Source organism: Larus michahellis, chromosome 7 (genome assembly GCF_964199755.1).
Source record: "Larus michahellis chromosome 7, bLarMic1.1, whole genome shotgun sequence".
Lineage (NCBI taxonomy): Eukaryota > Metazoa > Chordata > Aves > Charadriiformes > Laridae > Larus > Larus michahellis.
This window is the reverse complement of record NC_133902.1, coordinates 2,655,188-2,676,905: the sequence shown is the minus strand read 5'-3', so window position 1 is coordinate 2,676,905 and position 21,718 is coordinate 2,655,188. Positions and strand designations below refer to the sequence as shown.

General features: G+C 45.0%; 1 protein-coding gene across 13 annotated transcripts in view; it reads left to right on the top strand.

Annotated features, from left to right (window-relative positions):
- The window catches only part of AP2B1 (adaptor related protein complex 2 subunit beta 1), an 81,212-nt gene that overhangs the window by 200 nt on the left and 59,294 nt on the right, over positions 1–21,718 (top strand). For 3 of the 13 annotated variants that reach the window (XM_074593729.1, XM_074593737.1, XM_074593743.1), the window contains exons 2-5: positions 4,186–4,243; positions 6,329–6,434; positions 7,647–7,782; positions 9,697–9,942. In XM_074593729.1, coding sequence (XP_074449830.1) covers positions 4,207–4,243; positions 6,329–6,434; positions 7,647–7,782; positions 9,697–9,942 — 525 coding nt within the window. In that variant the 5' untranslated portion in view covers positions 4,186–4,206. Of the gene's footprint in view, positions 1–4; positions 56–113; positions 196–1,435; positions 1,562–3,245; positions 3,339–3,784; positions 4,052–4,185; positions 4,244–5,641; positions 5,765–5,889; positions 6,190–6,328; positions 6,435–7,646; positions 7,783–9,696; positions 9,943–21,718 lie in introns of those variants that run through there. The other 10 variants (XM_074593741.1, XM_074593739.1, XM_074593731.1 and 7 more) reach the window with 9 other exon arrangements.

The following is a 21,718-nucleotide window of genomic DNA, read 5'->3' as shown; positions in this document are numbered from 1 at the left end:
TGGGGGCGGGGGGGGGCCGGGAGCCGTCACTGGGCCGGAGCGGGGCCGGCACTGGGTGGGTACTGGGAGGGGGGACTGGGATAGGGTGGAGAGGGGCGCTGGTGGGGAACTGGGAGGGGCTGGGGTGGTACTGGGAGGGGGTGAGGTGCACTGATGAGGCCCTGGGGGTAAACCGTGAGGGGGGGCCGGAATAGGGTGAGGAAGGTCGCTGGCTGGGCGCTGGGAGGGGCTGGTGGGGTACTGGGAGGGGGAGCTGGGGTAGGGAGGGGCACTGGGGGGGGTACTGGGAGGGGGTGGAGAGTCGCTGGGAGGGCTGGGTGGGTGCAGAGGTACGGGGAGGGGCACTGGAGGGACGAGGGGTGGGACCTGGGAGTGGGGACTGCACTGTGGGGGCACTGGGCCCTGGGAGGAGGCACTGGTGGGAGGGTGGGATCTGGAGGTGGGGGTGCTGGGGGGTGGAATGGGAGTGAGCAGAGTGATCTACTGGGATGCTGGTGGGACTGGGCAGGGATGGGGGGGGCGCTGGAGCTGGGAAGGCTGTGAGGGGGAGCTGGGATTGGTGGGGGACACTCCTGCAACTGGAGGGTACTGGGGGATGCTGGTGAGGGGGGGAGGCTGGTCAGCAGGGGGTTTGAGGGGGCCGGGGTTGCATGGGGAAGGTTGGGGGGGTGCTGTGGGTGGTGGAGGGGCTGCAAGTCCTGCTGAGGTGAGGGGCTGGCAGGAAAGCTAGGAGGGGGTGCCCCAGGAGTGAGGGGGCCATAGGAACAACAGGACATTTGAGAGTGAGGTGGGGAGCACCACAGGGGTGTTTGCTCCCGGAGATGGAAGCAACTTACCTGCCTCTAGCACATGCTGTTAGGGCTGCGGGTTTCGGAAGCTGAGGTGCTGCTTTCCCTTTGCCATCCATGTTTGATTGCTCTGTTTAGTTTTCTGATGCTCCAGCAGCCCTGAGCCATGCTTGGGTTATCGTGTGGCTACTCACTGGCTTTGCAGGTGACATGGGTGCACATAAGAGGTGGTGGCACCAGCTGGAGTGTAGAGCCAGGTTAAACTGGGGATCACTTTAGAGATGTAAGGGTTCAGCACTGGTTTCTTTCAGTGTTAGGGAGCCTGGATCAATACTGAGGCCTTAAACCTGCCACCTCCCTGTTCACACCAATGTGAAATCAGTGTGGGGAGCTGGTCAGGCTGTCATTGGAGTCATGCGCGGGGCAAAGCAGTTGTCGGTCAGACGTAGGGTGCAGTTTTCTGTGTAGTTTTTGGGTTGAGGAGGCTTATCTTTCTGGTTATGATGGTTTCTTAGTCTTTTCGTTTCATCATATTTTTGGTTCAGTCTACATTTAAATGTCAAGCCAATGCTTGTAGCATGAAGCATTGACAGAGCTTCTGGAGAAATTCCTCTATTTCATCTTTGTGTTTGCTGGGGTTGGAACAGGAGCCTTTTGCCGTCAGCTTGACACCTCTTCCGTGTTTCCACCTTAGCAAGAGCTGGACACAGGACGATAGTAAGGAGGGGACAATCTGATGTAGATTTTCTTCTCAAAATACAAGGATTTTCATGGTATTGTCATAATTTATTTTGGCTCTCTTTGATTTAGATTTATGTTCAAGAAGCTGGCATTTTCTTGAGTTATTTAAAACATTGCTATTTGTATATCTGGGCTGGTTTGTTTTTGGCCTTCATCTGGGACTTGCTGTAAACCATGCTGAGTTTGCTTAGTGGATGAGGTAATACTCAGTTCTGATAGCAAGCTGTCTCTGAACAATGTGCAAAGCAAGCTCTGACATACACAAAGCAAAAAATCTGTGTGCTCATGAGAAAAAAGAGCTTTCTCCTGTGTCGCGCTTGGAATATGGTAGTTTGCTTTTTTTTGACCTAAGTCAGATCTTATTTACATCTATTAAAACAGGTTGTAAAGACATACGCTGTGCTTAGCCTTACCTGAGTGTTTCTAGGATTCTTCCATGTTTCCAAGTATGAAATCTGAAGTTAGAAAAACAGTGAAATGTCCTGCTTTGGGGTTTAAAGATCATCTCTGAAATTCAGCAAGGTTTCTCCCTCTGTGTAGCTTTATGCAACTGGGATGATGTGTATGGTATGGTGGCTTGGTTTGTTTTTTTTTTTTTGTCCTGGATTTTCTCTATAATCTGCTGTTCTGGCCACTGTAACAACAATATCAGACTAGCTCAGCTGGGAGGTGTGACCCTTGCTGACAAATCCACATATAATGCAAGCAAAGAACAGCAAGGCTATGTTCAATGCCTTTTGCATGGCCTCGTGCCAAGTACTCTTGTAGAGGAAAACATTTAAATCGTCTTCTAAGCTGGGCTGAAATCTGAAGGACTGTGTTAGCAATAACATCGCAGCTGAACAGGGGCTGTGTTTTTAATTACAAAACAAGACCCAGGACGGCTTTTTCTTCTGTGATGCTGTGATTTTGTTGCTGGAAAGATTGCAGTGTTGTGGCTCGTGTGGCTTTCCCAACCCAGCCTCTTGTTTTGGAAGGAGGGCAAACCTCTCCTTCAGGAGGCGGAACGCGCTTCCAGAGTTGTCCTCAGGCATAGTTTGCTCTCCAGCTTGGCAGGAGCAGAAAGGGAGAGAAATCAAACCAAACCCATGCTGCCTAACTGGGATGAGGCGGTAACTGCACAGGCCAGGCAGGAGCTCTGGGGAACTGGGAGAAGCAACAGGTTGTTTCTCATCTGGCTGCTTGGCTGGATTACAGCTGCTCTGCGTTGCCATGCTGTATGTACAGCACGCTGAGTTGGGTAGAGATGGTGGCATTACCCCATAGCTGCTGCTGACGGGATTTTAACTGTTAAGGTATTAAATTGGTCAAAATGGATGGGGAGGTGGGGAAAGTAGTGGGACTGGGGTTGGTTAGGGGATGAGGAAGGAAAGTGTTAAGAAACAGGGAGCTGGTTGCTCTGCTGGGCAGTGTCTTGGAGTTCAAAGCTAAGCTCGGCCTTTTGCTGCTGAGCCAGCAAGACCTGCGAGGTTTAGAGAACAGCGTTCAGGGAGCAGATGACTTGCTGCTTTGCTGCTAGCGTTTAAGGTCACGGAAGTATGTACAAGAGAAGGGGAACTTGCAGGGGGAGAGGGAAACCAGAAAAACGAGGAAAGAGTTAGGAAACCCCTTTTTTGGGGGTGGTTTTAGGGTCATAGGTTCTTGGTGCTGATGCAAACTGTTTTTGCAAAAACAGTAAAACTGCCGACTCGCATGCTTGTTTTTCATCCAGTACTTAAAAACTGTTTGAGTCACGTTTGTCACAGAGCTGGCAATTGTAAGAATGAAATGATGGATATCCACATGTTTGGGCAATCCCTCTATTCTAAGGTACTAATAATTTGGTTCCACGGAGCGAGAAAAGTGCTGGTGAGACCATTCTCTCGGTTTTGCTAGGCACTTACTGGCCCAGCAGCATTTTTCGGTCCTGTCCATAAAAGTGCAGTGTAACGCTGAAATAATAAGCTTGTGTGTGTGTCGGAGGTGGGATGTCAGATCTTGGCAGAGAAAGATTTCAATTTCAAGCTTGAGAGAACTGAAAAGTAATGGCTTTTCTTTTCACAAAACTGCTTTGCATCTCCCGGGAACAAAAGAAGGGAAAGAAATGACAGGGCCTCGGGGTGGGTATTGCAAGTTGGGTTAATTGTTGCTTCCATCAAGATGCAACACAGGAAAGTATCGTTAGGGGGAGTTGAGTTTCCTTTGTCTGAAGCATGGACTTCTCGCTTCCAGTGGATATATTAAATGTGCAGTGCTTTTTTTTTTTTTTTTTTTTTGGAAAACGGAATTGTGTACCCAGGGGAAAGACAGCTGCAGAGCATCTCAAGATTTGCTGATTATAAGGAGTTAAAAGCCGCCTTTTCCCTTCCATGATTGAGAGTTTAAAAAGCTGGGCTGAGCACGACTTGCTTTCCCAGCCTGTCCGCCTCGGGCTGTTGTGTTTTCATTCACATTGTTCTTTCGAGCCCTTTAAATCCCTGGGTTTGCCAAGTAATATCAGCAGCAGGTGCAGAATGAAGATTGTGAAAGTCGTGCCCGTGGATGTAAAGCATTTGCTTCTTCCCTTATGTTACGCACTCACCAACCGTCCTTTCTCTGAGTTCCTGCCTTGCAAACTGGGTGTTGCCAGCTCCGAATGCTGTTTGACTGCCTGTTCTTTTTTTATTATTATTCTCAGGTGTTTTAAAGAACTGGAACCATGACGGACTCCAAATACTTCACGACCAATAAAAAAGGTTAGTGTTAAGCTGGTGCAGTGGATTGGAGGTGGTGGGTGGCTATTTTTACACAGCTTTTTTAACTGCATGCAGAAGAACTTGTGCTTTTCTCTTAGCTCTGTCCCTGTTTCTCATCTTAATCATCCAGGGAGAAACTTCCAAAGTAGGCCACGTGGTGACAAAAGACAAAACTGATGTTTTATATGGTTTTGTGGTGCACAAAATGACCCAAATTGCTGCTTTTTCAAGGATCAGAGAAGAAAACGTTGGGACTTGAGCACAGGTCTGGTCAGAGACAAAGTTTTAGTTATGGACTAATAAGATCAAGACTGAGGATGGTTGTTCCGTTGAGCGTCACAGAATTAGGTTGATTGAGAGACATTTAATATTTAAGGTATAAGTGTATATCTCTACATCAAGGTGTTGCAAAGATGATGGGATTTCCTATTGCCGTTTTCTCCAAAGCTGCAGTGCTCCGTTTGACTTGCCCTTGGCTTTACTGTAGGTGTGGTGGTCACCTCACCTCAGGACAAACTGCTGCCATTAAAAATGGGAAGACGGGAAAGGATCTTCGGGGACGTTTTACCCATTCACCTGTTTCGGTGGATGACTTGTTCTGCTGAAACTGTCCCAGGCAGATGTTTTTTTTCTAACCTGTTCTTAAACAAAACAGTATATCCCGACTCTTGCTGGCTGCAATTTAAGCCTGATGTTGCTCATCTTTCTCCAGTAGATGTAGAAAATGGTTTCCATTAACCTCTCCTTTTCAGAATGGCTGAATGTTTCTGATGAACGCTTGCCAGTGAAAAAACTACAGCATTGATCTATTTATGTTTCATTAAGCTTCCGAATGATCTTGTCAATTAAGCAAATGCAGTTCACGTCTTTCTAAGGAACATCTCTAAGTTCAGTCCTAAGGCATCAGGCAGATTTTTCTGGGGTGGCTGCAAGAGGCCAGCCTGTGCTGTGGGAGCTGTAGCGAGTGTGCTGCTGGCTCAGCTCTGCTCCAGGGCAGCGTCTCCGTGTGAGTAATGCCAGCATCTCTGTCTCAGGCAGGAGCTATGATGAGTGGTCGCTGCACTTGCATTTGTCTGAACAGTAACTTCTCTTCTTCTTTTTGAAGTACCTGTTAGTCTGCCTGTGCCAGGCTCTTCAGTAATTAGTGCTGCTGATCTGACAAAGTGCCATTCGTGTGTAGGAATCGAAGGTTAGGGGCTAGCATGTGTTTTGTCAGAGATATTTTGATATTTGTAACGTGTCCTCAGCCTGTGGCTTCCCGTGGGAATGCTGCTTGTTGTCCTTCCTGGGGAAAGCTATCTGTTGGTTGGGAGCGTTATCCTCACACCACTTGCTCTGTCTGGAAAGGCCTGATAAGCTCTCTTTTGCATGTGTTTCTTTATCTTGCAAACTTGCTTCGCCACTTCTGTGGTCCAGCCTGAACTGCCTTTCTGTGCAGTAATATCTGGAAGAATTAGCGTTATGGAAAAGGCTGCTTTGGCAGCCTCCGAATCCAGGCGAGCTGTGTTACTTGTTGCTTTTGTGAGTAGCAGCTCTGTCTTTCTAGCTCAGAAGGAATTTATTCCACTGGACTAAATGTGTGCTTTCCTGATTCTGCTACTGTGTATCGCGGCATTTGGGCTACGCTGCAGTCTGCTTGTTTTCTCACGGCATTTGCAGGAAGCAGGCGACAATGAGCAAAAGTTAAGAAGTCTGGGCAAAATTCCTAGCTAAGTTAGGGGTTTTTTTTCGTGCTGGCACTGATCTGGTGTCTCCAAATATCGTTTCGTCCTGGTTATGTAATAGTTGCCTCTGAGAAACAGACAGGGATGTGATTTCATGTTCTAGAAGTGGGAGAGCTGCAACATGCAGCGTGGTTCTTGTTAACTGCTTTTTTGTTAGGTATAGCCCATGTCGTTCCCTGACTGTCGCGGCTTTGCTTCTCAGTGAGCCCCGTTCTCCATAAGGTCTGACAACTTCCACATGCTGCTCTACCAGTTTTATGGGAACAACAGGCTGGGAAAGTAAAAAGTCACCTCTGAGTTATCCCTAAAGCTTGACCCTTTTCTTCTCCCAAGAGGCTCAATCTGTTTTGTCTTCTGCCAGGAGAGATTTTTGAGCTGAAGGCTGAACTCAATAATGAAAAGAAGGAGAAGAGGAAAGAAGCTGTAAAGAAGGTTATTGCAGCCATGACGGTGGGGAAGGATGTCAGGTAAAAGCAACTCTGGTTCTCCTGGGACTCAGTGGGGTGTAGTGGCACGCATCTCCGTGGAACAGCTCTGAGTTAGTCATCTCGGCTGGGTAGCGAGGCTGGCTGTGCCCCTGAGGCTGGCTGTGCCGCACTCACAGGTTTCTCAAGCTCATTCCTGTTACTGAAAGCAAAAGAAACCAGCGTTTTCAGCGTGAGTTTATCTAGGTGCCTATTAGCCCTTTTTATTTAAAAACCCATCCAGAATTCAACTATTTTATATGTTACTTTAGATGACGCTTTCTCACAGCTTTTACTGCCCTGGGTTGTAGTGTTACAAAGGTCATTCCAAGTGTTTTTCTTAGCCTTACTTGTCATAGCATAGATTTAAGCTACACTTTAAAATGAGCGGTGGTTTGTAAACAGAACCTTTCCCTCATAGTGACTAAAGGACACGGGCATTTACCTTCGGCACCGTGGACCCCAATACTTTTTTCTGTCTTTGTGGCAACCAGAAAAACTTGCTTGAGTGAATGTTTTCTCCCTTCCAGCTTCTGCTGCTGGAGTCTACCATAAAGGCGCAGTAGTCCTGGATTCATGCTAGTGTGGTCCGTTGCCACGGAAATTAATATAAGGTTGCAAATTTAGCATCATGACTTCATTGGAGAATGAAGGAACAGACAAACTGGAAGGAGGAAAAAAGAATCTTTTTAGCCAACAGCACTTGCCCTTCACCTTTAGATCTCTACAGCATAAACACCTGAGAGCTGCAGATGTCCTGTGTTCTTTACAGATTGCCACCTGATATTTGTGTTTAAGCTCCTAATTGCTCTACAGTTTACTAGTCTGAAATTTGACAGGTTCTTTGTAATTTCCTGCATTACCAAAACATTTTTAAGCAGTTTTTTTTTTTCTTGTGGGTTCATTTCCAGGCCTGGCGTGGTAGAGTTTTCTTGTTTGGTGAACTCCCCAGTTAAAACGCTTTTAGGAAATTGCATTAGCTTTCACATGTTCCAGAACTGACCGATGTTAAAGCCCTAGAAGAGTTTAAATGATAAAGCTATTATAAAAGCCCTTGCAAACTGTTTTGGGAGGGAAGTTGACCTCTCATTAGACGCCAGGATAGCTAGGGTGGAACACCAGTTTTCCTGGCTTCCTTGATATTGTTACTATCCCTTTGTATATCATGTAATCTCACTGCTTTTTCTCTGTTCTTGCTTACTGTTGTCTGTCCAGCTCACTCTTTCCTGATGTTGTGAACTGCATGCAGACCGACAACTTGGAGTTGAAGAAGCTGGTCTACCTGTACCTGATGAACTACGCCAAAAGTCAGCCCGATATGGCCATTATGGCTGTCAACAGCTTTGTGAAGGTAATGTGCTCCTGTGGCTCATCAGAAAATGGTTCAGCGCAGTGGCTGTCACCGTGTCTCCTTTGTCTGTCAGCCGTTCTGAGCCATTGTTTATCTCTGCTTTTGTGCTCGAGTCTCTGGGCTGGGAAGCTTATAGAGGAGCAGAAAATAAGGAGTTGGCATGCTGAATCCAACACTTCTCCCTCTCACTCGCTGCTGCTAGTTATTGCAGAGATGACTTAAGCACCCCTGTAAGTGGTTATGAGAGAGCCTGCTCCAAGGAAAGCTGCTTCTGTCATTTTACTTATCATAGAATCACAGAATTGCTCAGGTTGGAAGGGACCTTTCAGATCATTGAGTCCAACCATCAACCTAACTCTGACAAAAACCATCACTAAACTGTATCTCTAAGCACTATGTCTACCCATCTTTTAAATACCTCCAGGGATGGTGGTACTATCATCATTAAAGACCAGCTTCTGGTATTGGATAACAGATTTTATATTGTTCATCATCCAGCCTTTATAGTATCTCTGTCATCTGGATATCTAATTATGGTTTGAAAGTTTCAGCTGTGCTCTGTGTGGAAAACCTTTATCTCTGGTGAAACTGAAAGACTGTTCACTGGAAAAAATAACAGCCTGATCACTGTATTGCCTTTAATTCTGTTGTCAAGTTGCCTCTCCTTATCTAGGAAATGTTTTTTTCAGTCCCACATTATGTAAGTTAAAAGCCAGTGCTTAGAAAAAGTTTGAGACTCCTAGAGCATTGAGACACTGGAGAATCTGATTGTGTGTTAAGTTTCTGTTACGATGCCTGGGGCTGAAAGAGGTGAGAAGACCTAGGCTGAGAGCATGTCTGCTCTGCTGGCCAGAGAAGATGTCCCACCTGCCTCTCCGGAAAGAATATTGTCTCTCATATCTTAAAAGTGTAATTCGGTTAGAATGAGCTAACAAACAAACGTCATATTTCCAATCTTCGTGCTTTTCCATGCAAGGAGGTGTCTGATGTCCCTTTTGGCAAGTTGAGGGACAAGTGTTAGTAAAGAGAAAGCGTTGACGCTAGTCTGCACTAGCTGAGCACTTCACACGCAGTTCGCAGTTCAAGGTGTTGAATGCACTGGTAAGGCATGTCACTTCTCTTGGGTGGGTGAAAAGTGATACATTCAGGTGTTTTTTTTCGGCTGTAGGAAATTTAAACCACAAAAGGTAAATGTACCTTATGCTTTTGTGGGTTAGCCTGCATCCATCCTTTTATGGGCTGGTTTTGGAGGTGTATTTGTTGCTCAGAGACGTAGATGGATTGGATGCATGGAAAATCACGTAGGCTTGAAGTATAAAGTGTTAGATTCCCTTCTCTATGCGTTTGTTTTTTTTTCCTCGTCAGAAAAGCACCTCTAGAGTAGCCTTTGCCCAGTGCTTCATATGTTGCAAAGTTAAGGGATGCTTGTGTCTGCAGCTGATGGCCTGTGAGAAATAGGCCGTGATGACTTTTGCATTGTGTTTAATTGTTGACTTTTCCCATTATATTCTCTTTCTCCTTTAAGCCAGTAAGGCTGGAAACCAGTATTTTATTCTGCCTGAAAGTTGCCTGTGGCTAGCTTTTGGGTGGCAAGATCTGCCTTTCTAGCGTTAGCTGTACTTTGGATTTGGCCGCTAGATCATGTTGAAAGAAGCTTTGCCTGGGGAGAACCAAGGCACACCAAGATCACAGTCTTGCTATTTTACAAGCTGTCGTAGCCTGAAAACATCTTGAGATGATGTAGAATGTTTCTGTGAACCAGCGAGTTCCACCTTTTATCCCTGATCTGAAATAATTGCCCTTTTTTTTAGCACATAATCAGAGAGGGTGCTTTTTGTTTGAAATAAGAACAGCCTGAAGATATCAGTGGTTAGCGATGCAGATTTATTTACTGCATGTTCTGTCCCCTTGCAGGACTGTGAAGACCCAAACCCTCTCATCCGTGCTCTGGCCGTCCGTACAATGGGGTGCATCAGGGTGGACAAGATCACAGAGTATTTGTGTGAGCCTCTTCGCAAATGTCTGAAGGATGAAGACCCATATGTACGAAAGACCGCAGCCGTCTGTGTGGCGAAGCTGCATGACATCAATGCCCAGATGGTGGAGGACCAAGGATTTCTGGATTCCCTGCGTGACCTGATTGCGGACTCCAATCCCATGGTAATGTATATGTCCTTCCAGCGCATTGCTTGACTTTGTCATGGGCAGATAATCAGAGATGTAAGGGCTTTTTAATTGCAACCGATGCACTGTGATGAATGCATTGGTTAGAAAACATTTGTTGCCTTGGAAAATAGGGGATGCCTTCTATTCTTAGATGTGTTTGGGCTTTTGCCTGTCGAGCGCTGCAGCAGAAGTTTAACTTCCTGATCAGATGAGTCAGAAGAGCAAGAAATACTTGATGCTGCTACCTTGGTGACAGCTTGTAGCTCTTGCTTTCCTGCAGGCTTCATCTTTTCTTGGAGTGAGATTGGATGAATTCATTCACTAATGCAGATAAATCCACTGGCCTGTAATGAGTGGAGAAAATCAATGCTTACGTTTTTAATAAAGGTAAATGAGTCGTCAGAGCAGAGGTGGAGATCACGACCAAGAATTTCACAGGAGTAAATTACCTACTAAATCAGTGTTTCATAGGGTTGATGAAGGGTACATTTCCACGCCAGGCATCTTCCACTGTTATTTTATAACTAAAAGGTGGTGCATAATGGATTGAAGTGCCCCACTGCATAATCTTTTCATTCAATATTTTCTCCTATGATTTACCAGAATCCAGTGAGCGTGCCGATACCGTAACTCCTAGCAGGGAAGAAAACTTCTGCAGCTGGGTTTAACTCAGAGTTTAAGGCTGTGACTGCTACTTTTTTAACTCTTCTAGAGCACAGATCTGATTTGACTCTGCTTAAAGACATAATTTCACATTATTAGAGCAGGTCTAACAGCTCTTTCTGTGGTGCATGAATCAAACTACATAAAGCAAATTGCTGTTCTGTCCTAGCTGTCTTTGGGCAGGTTTGGGTAAGTCAGGTGCAGATGGTAAGGTACTGTCTCCTTTAGTGGGAGAGCAAAAGCTGTTGATTGCTTTTCTTTCAACTTTCTAGCGGCGGTAAGGCGTCAGACTTTCACAGGCACAAGTCTGTGAGCAGTGGTGTTTATCGGAACATACAGGCACCTATTGCCTCTGATACCTGGCTCTTTTACAAGCTATTCTTTTTGTATGCCTCCCTGATTGTTTTTCTTTATGGCAGGTTTCTGCATGAATATTGATGACTACTCAAAGATGCTCTCTCTGTCTGGGCAATTTTGAGGCACATAGGGGAACGCCTGCTTTTTTTAATTTGATATTAAGATTGTGCCTTGCAGCCTCTGAAAGTACTTGATTGGGCTGCTTTAGTCCCACTTAAATGCTGGCCCCTGGCACTCACTAGCTCCTGGCAGTGATGGAGCATGCTGTGGAAAGGGATGTAACCTATTTTCCTCCTAGCCTTGGTTCCAACTCTTTAATTTTCTTCTGCTGATTACAGAGACATGGATATGTGTTGAGGAGCTCAGGCTGAAAAGATGTGGTACTTCAGGAGAAATTAATAAGGTTTTCCTTGCCCTTTCTGCTCATTGATCTCTGTGGAACTAACTGTTTTGGTAAATGAACCATTGGCTGTTATGAGAGCACCGATATCTATTTCTAAAGCACATTAACTTAATACTGACTTAAATGAATGGAGAGAAGAGGAGAAATACCAAAGGGCAGCGTGTGCTCCATTTGCTAAATAAACCACCAAAAGTAGCACAGGGATTCCTAATAAAACACCAGTACAACTAATGAGCTCCTTGGTGATAATGAGGATGGGCTGGGACAGCAAAATCTTTGCAGCTGCTGCAATTGATGGTGGCTCTGCAGCTCCTGAAGCTGCGCGGGATCACAGAACCCGCCTCGTGTCCTACTCGCCTGCTCTTCCTGAAGCTGGGGGCTCACGGCAGGAGAATGCAATTTGGAAGAGAGATAGTGATGAAGAGGAGAGGCCTATGGCGTGTCTTCAGATCTGCAGCTTTGAGAGGATGACGTGGCTGGTGTTCAGTGTACTGTTTCCTAGGTTTTAACTGTAGACAGGGTGTTATATTCTTGCTTTTTAAGGGTGCATGGGGAGAGATTTTTATCAGGTTTGAGGCTTTTATAGCTGCTGACTTAATACAATATTTAATCCGGTTACAATTTTTAGTAGATACAGACATTCCTTCTAGTTAAGTTTATTGCTTAGGTCCACTTTGAAATTCATGCCTTTCTGGTACAGTTGTTCCCTCAAAAGCACAGGAGCTATCCTCCCCTAATTAAGGTTGACCTTCCTAGTCAAACCATCCAGCTCATTGCCGCCTTCTCCATGTGAAATTCCAGCAGGGGTTCCTGGTGACCAGGAGTCGTGTTTGCCAAATAAATCATATTTATGTGCAAGGTGATATTTATTGAAGTATTTCTCTGTGATCAGGTGGAATGCAGCCCTGCCTGGAAGCCCTTTTTAAGTAAAAACCTGTGTGTCAGTAACTGGTATCAAAAGAAAGATTACTGAAAAGAATGGTACGGATGGATCTATCCTTATGGCCTATTCCTCTGTAAATGGTGCATCTCAATCACGACAACCTCTTATCATTCATATTTATATTATATGAAACTCATTCATATTTATATTATTATAAATGTTTTTCCTCTTTTGATGACTTGTGGAAATAGGCAACGTTAGACACTTAATGAAGCAGAATTTTTTAGACGGGAAATCCACGCTTGTTCTCTCTTCTGAGAAATGAGGATTTTGAGCAGGAGCTAAAAAAATCCTGTTGAAAAACAGTCTTTAAGAAGGGTTTGTTATGGTTTTGTAATTGGCTGCCTCTAGCAGATGAGCAAGTACTAACCATTCTAGCTGTGTGCTGGGTAGAGTAACAACTCCCATCTGTGGCTTGCTAATTGCCTCGTAATTGTGCAGAGATCAGGGTGCATCTTTCTCTCGGCTCAAATCACCCTCCTCATAAAGATGACTAATTTGGAGGTGACCTTGTCAGAAATGTTTTGGGTTTTTTTTTTTCTTCGTATTTTTGGGCTAATAGTTTATTATCATAGAATCACGTGAACAGAGATTGGGGATGTTCAGCACGTTGCTTTGAAATCCTGCTGAGGTGCTGTAGGCGTGCAGCCAAGCTGCTTTTCCCCTTTATCTGGGCTTTTTGTTATCAGGATCTGGCCTTGGTTCAAATACAGTAATAGAGTGATCTTTTGAAGAGGTGCAGGATTGCACCCTTCCAGATGAGCTGGCTCCGGGTGTGATTAAAGGACACCTGACTCTGGTAATTCACTAGCTTTTTCTGAAAAATCTCTGGTAGCTTTGCAGTTTCTCCTGGATGAATTAATTAAAACTTCTAATTGCATATGTATTGATATGGAGATACATATATATGTGTAGCAAGTTGCCAGATGGGTTGGTGGCTTACTGCGTTTCAGCTGAGTTATCTGAGATGTTTTACCTTGTGCAGGCAATGGGCCAATAACGCATACAAGGGCACGGTTCAGTTACTGGGTGGTTACACGGCAGAATTTTGATTGTGGACAAAGTCTTTAATCTCATTTTACAGACGGACCTAAAGTGCTTGTGGCTGCCCTTTGCCACTTGGGATCCTGCCAAAGAGTTTCCCTCCATAGAAAGAACCTTCATTTCTTCCTAGAGCTGGCTTAAGCCAAGCACTTCTCCTTTTTTGCTCTGCATTTCCCTGTGTAAAGCTCAGCAGAACCAGACCTAGATGAACATGAACCTGGGGCCTGGCTGCGTTGGGCTGTCAATGGTGCTGCTAGATCTATTCATTCCTGAGGGCCTTTCTTGCTGGTAACTTCGGTGTAGTGCAACTCAGAAAGTGTGTCCTCCCATAATCCTCATTTTCTAACAAAATACAGTTTCAGTATAACATCCCAGGATTTTTGTGGATTCCTGCTCATCTGGATTCCTGCTCAATCCTGGACGGCAGATCACTGCAGAGCGCAGCTCGCGCCCAGCAACAGCAGTAAATAACAGGGAGGTGAGAGAGGTAGGTCTGTTATACACCTGCTGGTGGCCAGAGCCTCTCTGAAGTCTTGGACAAACTGGTTTTTTTTCTTTTTCCTGATACTGGCTTGTTCTGTAATTTGTGAATTGGACCTAATGACCGATTGCTCATCGTTAGACTGTTGCAAGTGTTGAGACCTGATGATGCAGAGCAAGACCACGAGATGGCAGCAGTTTAAAGCAGAACCAAAGCTGTTGATGTTCAGACACCTTGTTTTGTAACAAGTTGCCTCCTGGCGTTTATCACTGCACTTGGTTTTCTTCAGGAATGTAAATATTAACAGAAAAACATAAGATGAAATCCATCTTAAGCCTTACTGGTCTTTCGGTTTCTGAATGGAACAACCTCTCTCTCTCCAAATATTTTCAATGCTTGACCTTCTCGGGTAACTTTTAACCCATGGAATAGTTTTCTTGTCAGTCTACCTTTTGTCTATACGGCTTAAGTTAGGATGATGTCACCTTCTCCCAGTTCGTTTTGATGTGCTGTTGGGTTTTTAGTTCCTTCTTGTAGCATTTCTTCTTCCTCATATTCTGCGTGATCACTGTGGTGCGCTGGATCAAAGCTTTCCAAGGTGTGGCTGTGTTTTTGGCCTCTACAGACATAGCACTTATATACTGTCCAATAATATGTTGGTTTACACCATCTACACATCACAGTTTATTGGGAGAAACACTATTGTGAATCAATATGGAGTAAACTAAGACGGCATAAGAAGCTGGTTAGTAAACATACCAAGTGTGTGGAATAGAATTAAACTCTTTTGTTGTGCCTCGTTGTTTTTTTCCTTTAGCATTTAATAACCTGCCCTAAGAAGGGTATCTATTGAGATCTGACAATGAGAGGTGGCGAGGTCCATCTTGATCTAATCAGAATTCCCTCTAGCAGTATTGAATTTCTATATTTCGGAGACGGGACTAAAAACCTATTGATGCAGATCACAGTGCTCTCTTGTCTCTCCTGCTGTGACTGCAAGCCATGTAGGTTCCTTCTCTGCCAGCCACAACTTAAGGGTGCGTGTTTGGGCTTCCTGGATGACGTTATGGAGGAAGAAGGTCCTCATCTTGGTTTGTGTTTTTTTTCCTACTAGCTGGTAAGCAGTATGTCTTTGAGATAGCGCCCTGAGGTATGAGCCTGTTTAGAAACAGAAGCATACTTTGCAGGAATTTTCTTCCTCTCTGGTTGTGTAATAAAGCTGAGAAATGGGCCCCTTGCTGAGAAACTGTTGGTGGTCCTTTGAGTCCCCAAAGGACTTTGTGGGAGGCAGCCGGGGACTTCTCTTGTACAAGAGGGAGTGGAACATCACCTTTTTCACAGGCACAGGAAAGCACTGGTTTCTCATGGGGAAACTTGGAACTTCTCACGGTTCTGTTTTCCCCCCCCTGCAGCTGATGTTTTATCTGGTACCAGGAGTGAAGCACCACTCCTGGATGGGTTCATGAGTCCTGCTCATGAAGGTTGGTAAGGCCTTGAAAGCTCACATCCTAGTCTGGAGCTGAATATTGCTGGGAACTGTGGGCTGCGCCTCTGCAGCGTGTCATCACTGCCTCCGAGATACCCTGGCTGCCTCACTGCCCGTAAAACGTTCTTTTTTTTCAGCCTAGGTCTTGCAGAATGAAGTCCTCCAACCAGGTCTGTATTGGTCCTATGTGTGGTTTGGGTTTTTTTTTAATCTGCTTGTGCTGCAGGTGGAGATAGTATTTCTTTCTGGGAGACACCTGATGGCATTTGTAGGCATCGGTAGGTGGAATTTGTTTACTCCGTGTCGGATATATTACAGTGAATGAGAGTGTTGCGCTGATGAAGAATAGGGGCTTCACTTTGGGGCTTTTTATAGGGCATTCTTGCTGTTTACATGAGGCTGCCCAGGAGGGAGAGCAACACTTTTTACGAAGTAAGCAGCCAGCTAGCAGTAGCAAGCTGGCAATTAAATAGGTAGAAGTTGTGGAGGAGCCTGTATAAAACTGTGGCAATGTTAATGTGTGTGGTGGGATGCGTATAAGTGGCAACGTGGGAGATTGCCAGGGGAGTTCAGAAGCCGGTCTGTGCTGCAGCGGTGGGGCTGCAAGGATTTAAACTGGGGAGAAGGGATTGGTGCCATCTGTCGTGGATGGCACGGTTTCTGGTTAGCCACTCTGACCCTGCTTGCGCTGCCCGTGGACACCCATTCTGGGCTTTGGGCTGAGTTCCTGCAACTGCTTCTACAGAGAAAGGCTGGAGCCTGACTTACCGAGTAGGTGGTTTTTTCCCAGGTTGTCATCCTAAACAGGTCTGAGGGAATTTCAAGCCCGTAAGCAGGACCTTATTTCTTTTGGTTTTTTTTTTTTTTCTTGTTTGGAAGGCTTGTGGATGAGGGATGCTGGTCTTGAATGCTTTCCATAGAAGCCATGTTTTCCCCTGCCTTTTGAATACTAGAAGAGATCTGCAATGAGTTTGTATGATAATGCATGAATTCCCATGACTCCGCAGAGTCTGTGCTCCCAGACCCCTCATTTATAAAGCTTCATTGACAAATTCATCCATCAGAGACCTGTCTCCGTCCAGTTACTGCCACCAGCACGTGTCTAATTTCCAGAGTGTTAGTCTTGCCGAATAGATCATTCCAGGATCTCTAGTATCAATCGGGGTGCTGGGGACGTTAGTTGACATGTGTCTAGATGTTACATTTTCAATTGGAACAGACACTTCTAGCTATTGACAAGCACCATTTGTCACAAAAGGCTGTGGCGATGATGTTTCGTAACTCTGCACCCCCCTTTATAGGGCTACATAAAGTTTTTGTTGATGCTTATCTGGTGACTTTCTTCTAAATAGCTGCTTGGATCAGAGAGACGGCTGTTTACCACTGGATGGTGCCAGTGAGAACGTCTGCAAGGAAAATTGCAGAGGGCCTTACAAAAAAAAACCCAAAAAATGCAAAAGAAGCCTTCCTGGTGTATGACAGGTGCCTGATCCAGGCTGGGATCAGGCCACGGTGCTTTCTGGAAGAAGCACAGTGGGTTGCAGACCCTTGGTCTCCTGCACTGGGGGGGACTCAGCTGTGCCAAGGAGAAACCCTTCGTGTTGGAGCCACCCCTGAACGGCTTCTCACCCACCTACCATAAGAGTTTCACCCGTTGGGGAAAATATGGTTTCCTGTCTTACAACTAACACATTCTGATTTTGCAAGGACATGAGAGCAGGAGCGGTGTTTTAATCTGCCACAAAGTGGCATTTTTTTGCAGTGCACAGTAAATGCAGGGAATTACAAAAACCAGTTAGGGCAAGCACGCTGTGGGAAGCATAACACTTAGACTTCCCTTTCATTGCCACCTCCAGAAAAATTCATCCCACTTGCAAAAAAAACCAAGCAGGGGGTCTTCCCCACTCCAGCAATTTTTGGGATGTGCTCAGGAACCGATCGTGTATCCAGCAGTGCAGTTCCAGACTTTTAGGTGCTAAAGTACAACCTCCTGCAATGGAATTAGCGGAAGATGAATGACTTACCCACAGCCCTGGAAATCCGTCACAATTAAGGCTGAGCAGGTGAGCTGTTACTTTCCAGGACTGTACATAGACTGGAGATGTGTTAGTTTCCCAGAGTTTTAATTTAAAGCAATACAGGTTAACGTGCGTTAATGGTGCAAGAGGTTCATGTAGGCTCTCTGACTTGCCGGCTTGGGCCATTTTAATAGTTCATAGACCGTTTCTAGGGAAGGAAAGTAAAAGGGGGGCTTGTGGATGTAAGATATAATTAACGTGAACAGAAGGAGGGGTCACGTACTCCAGAGAGAGAGCTGGTCTGTGTTGGTGACTTGTTAGGGACCTTTGAGGCACACAGCATCGTCTGTGGCCGTGAAAACAAGCGGCCCTGTGAAATAGGCATCCATGCGGATGCCCCTAATATCCCACCTGGGACTCTGTGCTTAATGACACGAACGTATCATGCAAGCTCAGCGTGCTCTTCGAAAATGTCAGCACCTCTCCATTCTGGAAAACATCACGTGGTGCCTGGCTCTCTTGAGGGTGGGAGCCTCCAGCTATGCGGGGAAGGCTGCCTTTCCTCAGCGTCTTTTCAGAGCCTCTTAATTTTTCCCTCCTTTTCTTCATTTTTCTCCTCATTTTAATGGGATGGAGAGCCAGAGGTTCCTGTTTTAAGCAGCAGAACGTTGTATTTCATTAACTCCATTACACACTTGGTTTAATTTCCAATTAGCCTGGGATGCTAGCAAAATAATCTGATTGCTTTGACCGTTTGGCGCTCTAGATCCGCCTAACTTCCCTCCTGTCCCCCCCACCCCCTGCGAAGCTTTTCCGTGTGGGTTGATAGGCAGACACTCAGGTTTTCACCCACCCCCTTTCCTCCTTGTTAATGTATTTTATACCATTTGCTCTGAGCTAAAGGTTTGAGCTGCCAGAAGGAATAACTGGCAAATCAGCGTTCCTACCTCTGCAGCTCTCCCTGAGGTCGGGTCTGGGCTCTCTGGCTGCAGAGGGGGGTTGTCTGTAGGTGGGTTTAAAAACGTTGGGTTCTTGTTAAATCTGTAATGTAGTTTTAAGTGCAGGGTTTATTTATTTATTTTTTAATAACAGCCTGTAAGATTTGGTTATCCTCCTCCCAATGACACTTCTCCGAGAGTCTTAAATTTCTTGGGAAATTCCAGCCAAAAAGCAGGTTTATTGTCACGCAGCTCAGTTGTGCTCTAAGGGGCTGTTGCTGTGACTGTGTTTGAATCATGTTGAAGGGTACCCAGGGCGAACTGATTGAAGTCAGCGAGCCAGGGGCCTGTTATTATTAAATCTTCAATCTGCGCTGCGTTGGTACGTTCTAGGTGTGGTTTGGTTTTTAGGCTGATTTCTCATTGGTTGGTAGCTGTTAGCTTAAAGACGGTATTCTTAATTGTGAGTCAGGTGAGGCATTCTGCCATGGAGTTAAACTTACAAGTTTTAAGGTTTTAAAAGCTTTTCCTGCTCATTAATTCTTTGGGCTCACACATCTTTGGCTAGTGGGTTGACCTCAGCTTCTTCAGTGATATTTTTGAGAACTAAACGCTATACTAGATGTTAGTTTCTTCTGCTTTTAGTCTCCTTTCAATCTGTGAAATAAGTTATCCTCCTACTGGTTGGTCTCTCATCAAAATGAACTTGTTGCATCTTCTGAAAAGCAGAGAATGCTTTTTTTGGTAAAGAAGCTTACGGCTTTTTTTCCTTAGCCAAGGTATGGCATTGGCTGTGATACTTCTCCGGTTTCCGCTCGTAAAGCTTTAGCTTTACTTTGAATGTGTCCCCCAGCAAGTACATGGTCAGCGCTATTTATTGTCAAGGTAAAAAACCCCATCCTGTTGTGTAACTTATTTTCTCTTTGTACCTTGTACTTGCTGCTCAGTGCAGTTGGACTTGGCTATCGTGTGTTGCTCTGTTAAGGAAGAAGTATCAACCGAGTTGAAGGCTTAAGGTTCAGCTTTGAAGTTGTAGATTTTCTTTGGCCAAAACATATTTCTAAATATTTCCACTGATGCTCATGTGGCTGCCGAAGCATATACTAGGTTACCAGGTGATGTAAGACATGAATTGGTGTTGGCTGGTTCTTAATGGATCTTCTTTCCGTACCTGAGTGGTAACTGTTAGCTTCAGTCTTTGTTTACGTGTTGCCTGCGCCATCCCTCAGTGAGAGCTGTCAGCAAAGTAGGAGTCGTTGCGTACTAGAGTGAAACCGTGCGGTGCCGGCTTGTATTGCTCTGTGTTCCTCTCTCGTAGTGAAGCCAATGGCAGTGCCAATGAGGAGAGGTGAGCGTGCATACTTGAACCAGTGTTTATGTTGGACTGGTTCCTGAAATCTGTTTTCATTTCAACTGTGCTGCGGCTGTGTAAAAAGCCTTGAAGATGCTAATTATTTTTGTTGGCATACCGTAACATATCAATATGTTCAGTGCGGATCGCCAGCAAGGACTTTTTTTTTTTTTTTTTTCAATAAATGTTGCTTAAAGTTTGAAGATATTCCTCATCCCTTCCCTTATCCCTTTTTGCTTCATTTGTTTTCTTGTCACCGAGTTGACAGCAGCACCGTTCTGCTAAGGTAGAAGGTGAGGGCCAGCTCTAACTGCGGACTATGAGTTTGTATATCCCAGCCCATCTGGCAGAACTGAGCTGCCACCGTTTCACAGTCTTTTTTTTTTTTTTTTTTTTTTTTTTTTTTTTTTTGCAACGCCCAAGGAGACCACAGCCCTTACTCCTAAGTGCATCTTGCCATCTAACGCTCTTTCTGGTGGATGCTTTTAATGGAAATCTGACGTCTGTTGGGTTGCCACGTAGTGTCCCATCCTCAGCTTCGATTTGGATGCTTGCATTTATGCTGCCGTGCTCGTTCCTGAAAAGAGCACAGAAAGCTCCTAAAAGCAAGACCTCGTTCACGGTCAGGTCTCTGGGTCGGAGCTACTGTGTGCCAGGCAGCCCCTGGTAACAGCATTTCGGAGCGTCCTTTGCCTGTGGCAAACTTAAAGTGGTAGAATGCACTGACTCTGCAAGGAAAGAAACTCAGGCGCAGCTGGTTTGACTCGTACTTGCCGCAGGGTTCGGTTATCCACGTGGCCCAATTACTGCAACGAAGGTCGTGCCTGGCGGTGTGAGCGCGTTTGCCAAAGCTCAGCCCTGCTCCTTACCACAACTGATGGGTACCTTTCTGCGATGCTTTGGCCCTGTCACTTTTTTTATTGCTTCAGATTTCTTTTCCAAAGTCCTCATTTCATTTTCTAGGTGCCTTTTCATAATGGTTTCGAACTTTTCGGTTGCATTTATGATTTGCCTTCGCTTGTAAACTTGCAAAATATAATGAAATTAAAACTGTATTTTACTTCAATTTTATGCTGTGTCACATTAACCATTCAAGAATTACACAAATTAAATAATGGGAAGAATAAGCAGCACGTCTTAATAAGATACTCATTAAAACAGTACAAGAAGACAGCAGTCCTGATTGCTAACGATTCTGGTGACAGAAGGCTCGTTCAGCTAATGAAATTTGTAAAATCTTGGATCAAAATCCTATCTCTGACCTCTAGGTGTGAAATGCAAAACAATCAACGTTGCTTGTGCAATGACTTTGGAATATATTGGTTTAATGACAAGCAGTGATGGGAACAATGCAGAGAATTTTCTGGTCGTGCTGTTCTTGTTTTCAGTCTACTGCATCAAAAGCATCTTTAGTCATCCCAACAATCAGATGATTTTAGATAAGACATTTCTGTCTTAATCCCGTAGAAAATAATGCGATAAATCTTCATTTTAGTGGGTAGGAATTGTGAGTTGGGCTGGATATGTTATATGTTGTAAAATATCCTGCAGATGCCTTTTATAGGATAAATCAGTTTTGTGTGTGAAACTCAGGCTTAAATCCCTTTTCTGGTTAGTTAGAAAAATAAGACGTTTGTCTCGTCTGCAAGTTTTCTATTTTTGTCTATAAATTCTGCAACTCTTCTATTTTAAAAATCTTCACATGGCATCTGTTAGGTTGAACGGTTGAACTTGAGTATGGAGCTAAGAATTAGAAATTTGTCTTGCACTCCCACTTCTCGCTCTTGTCAGGCTGGACCCTGGACCTCCTCTCTGCTTCCTTCCATCCATGCTTAGGAAAGAGAAGACCTTATATAGTCTGAAATGTAGCAAGAATATTTTCAGCGATGAGTTGTGCTGGAGTGCTTGCTTTAAGGGGACTCCATAAAGCAGACAAGTGGATGCTATGGAGTCCAAGTTCAATTTGGAATTGAAATATGTGTTATTAAAAATTTAGTAGGAGTTGCCCGTTTTAGGGAAATCGTGTTTGCTTTCAAACTGGGCGACCTGACAGCCTTGCTACAGAGCTGAAGGCTGCCTGGCACCA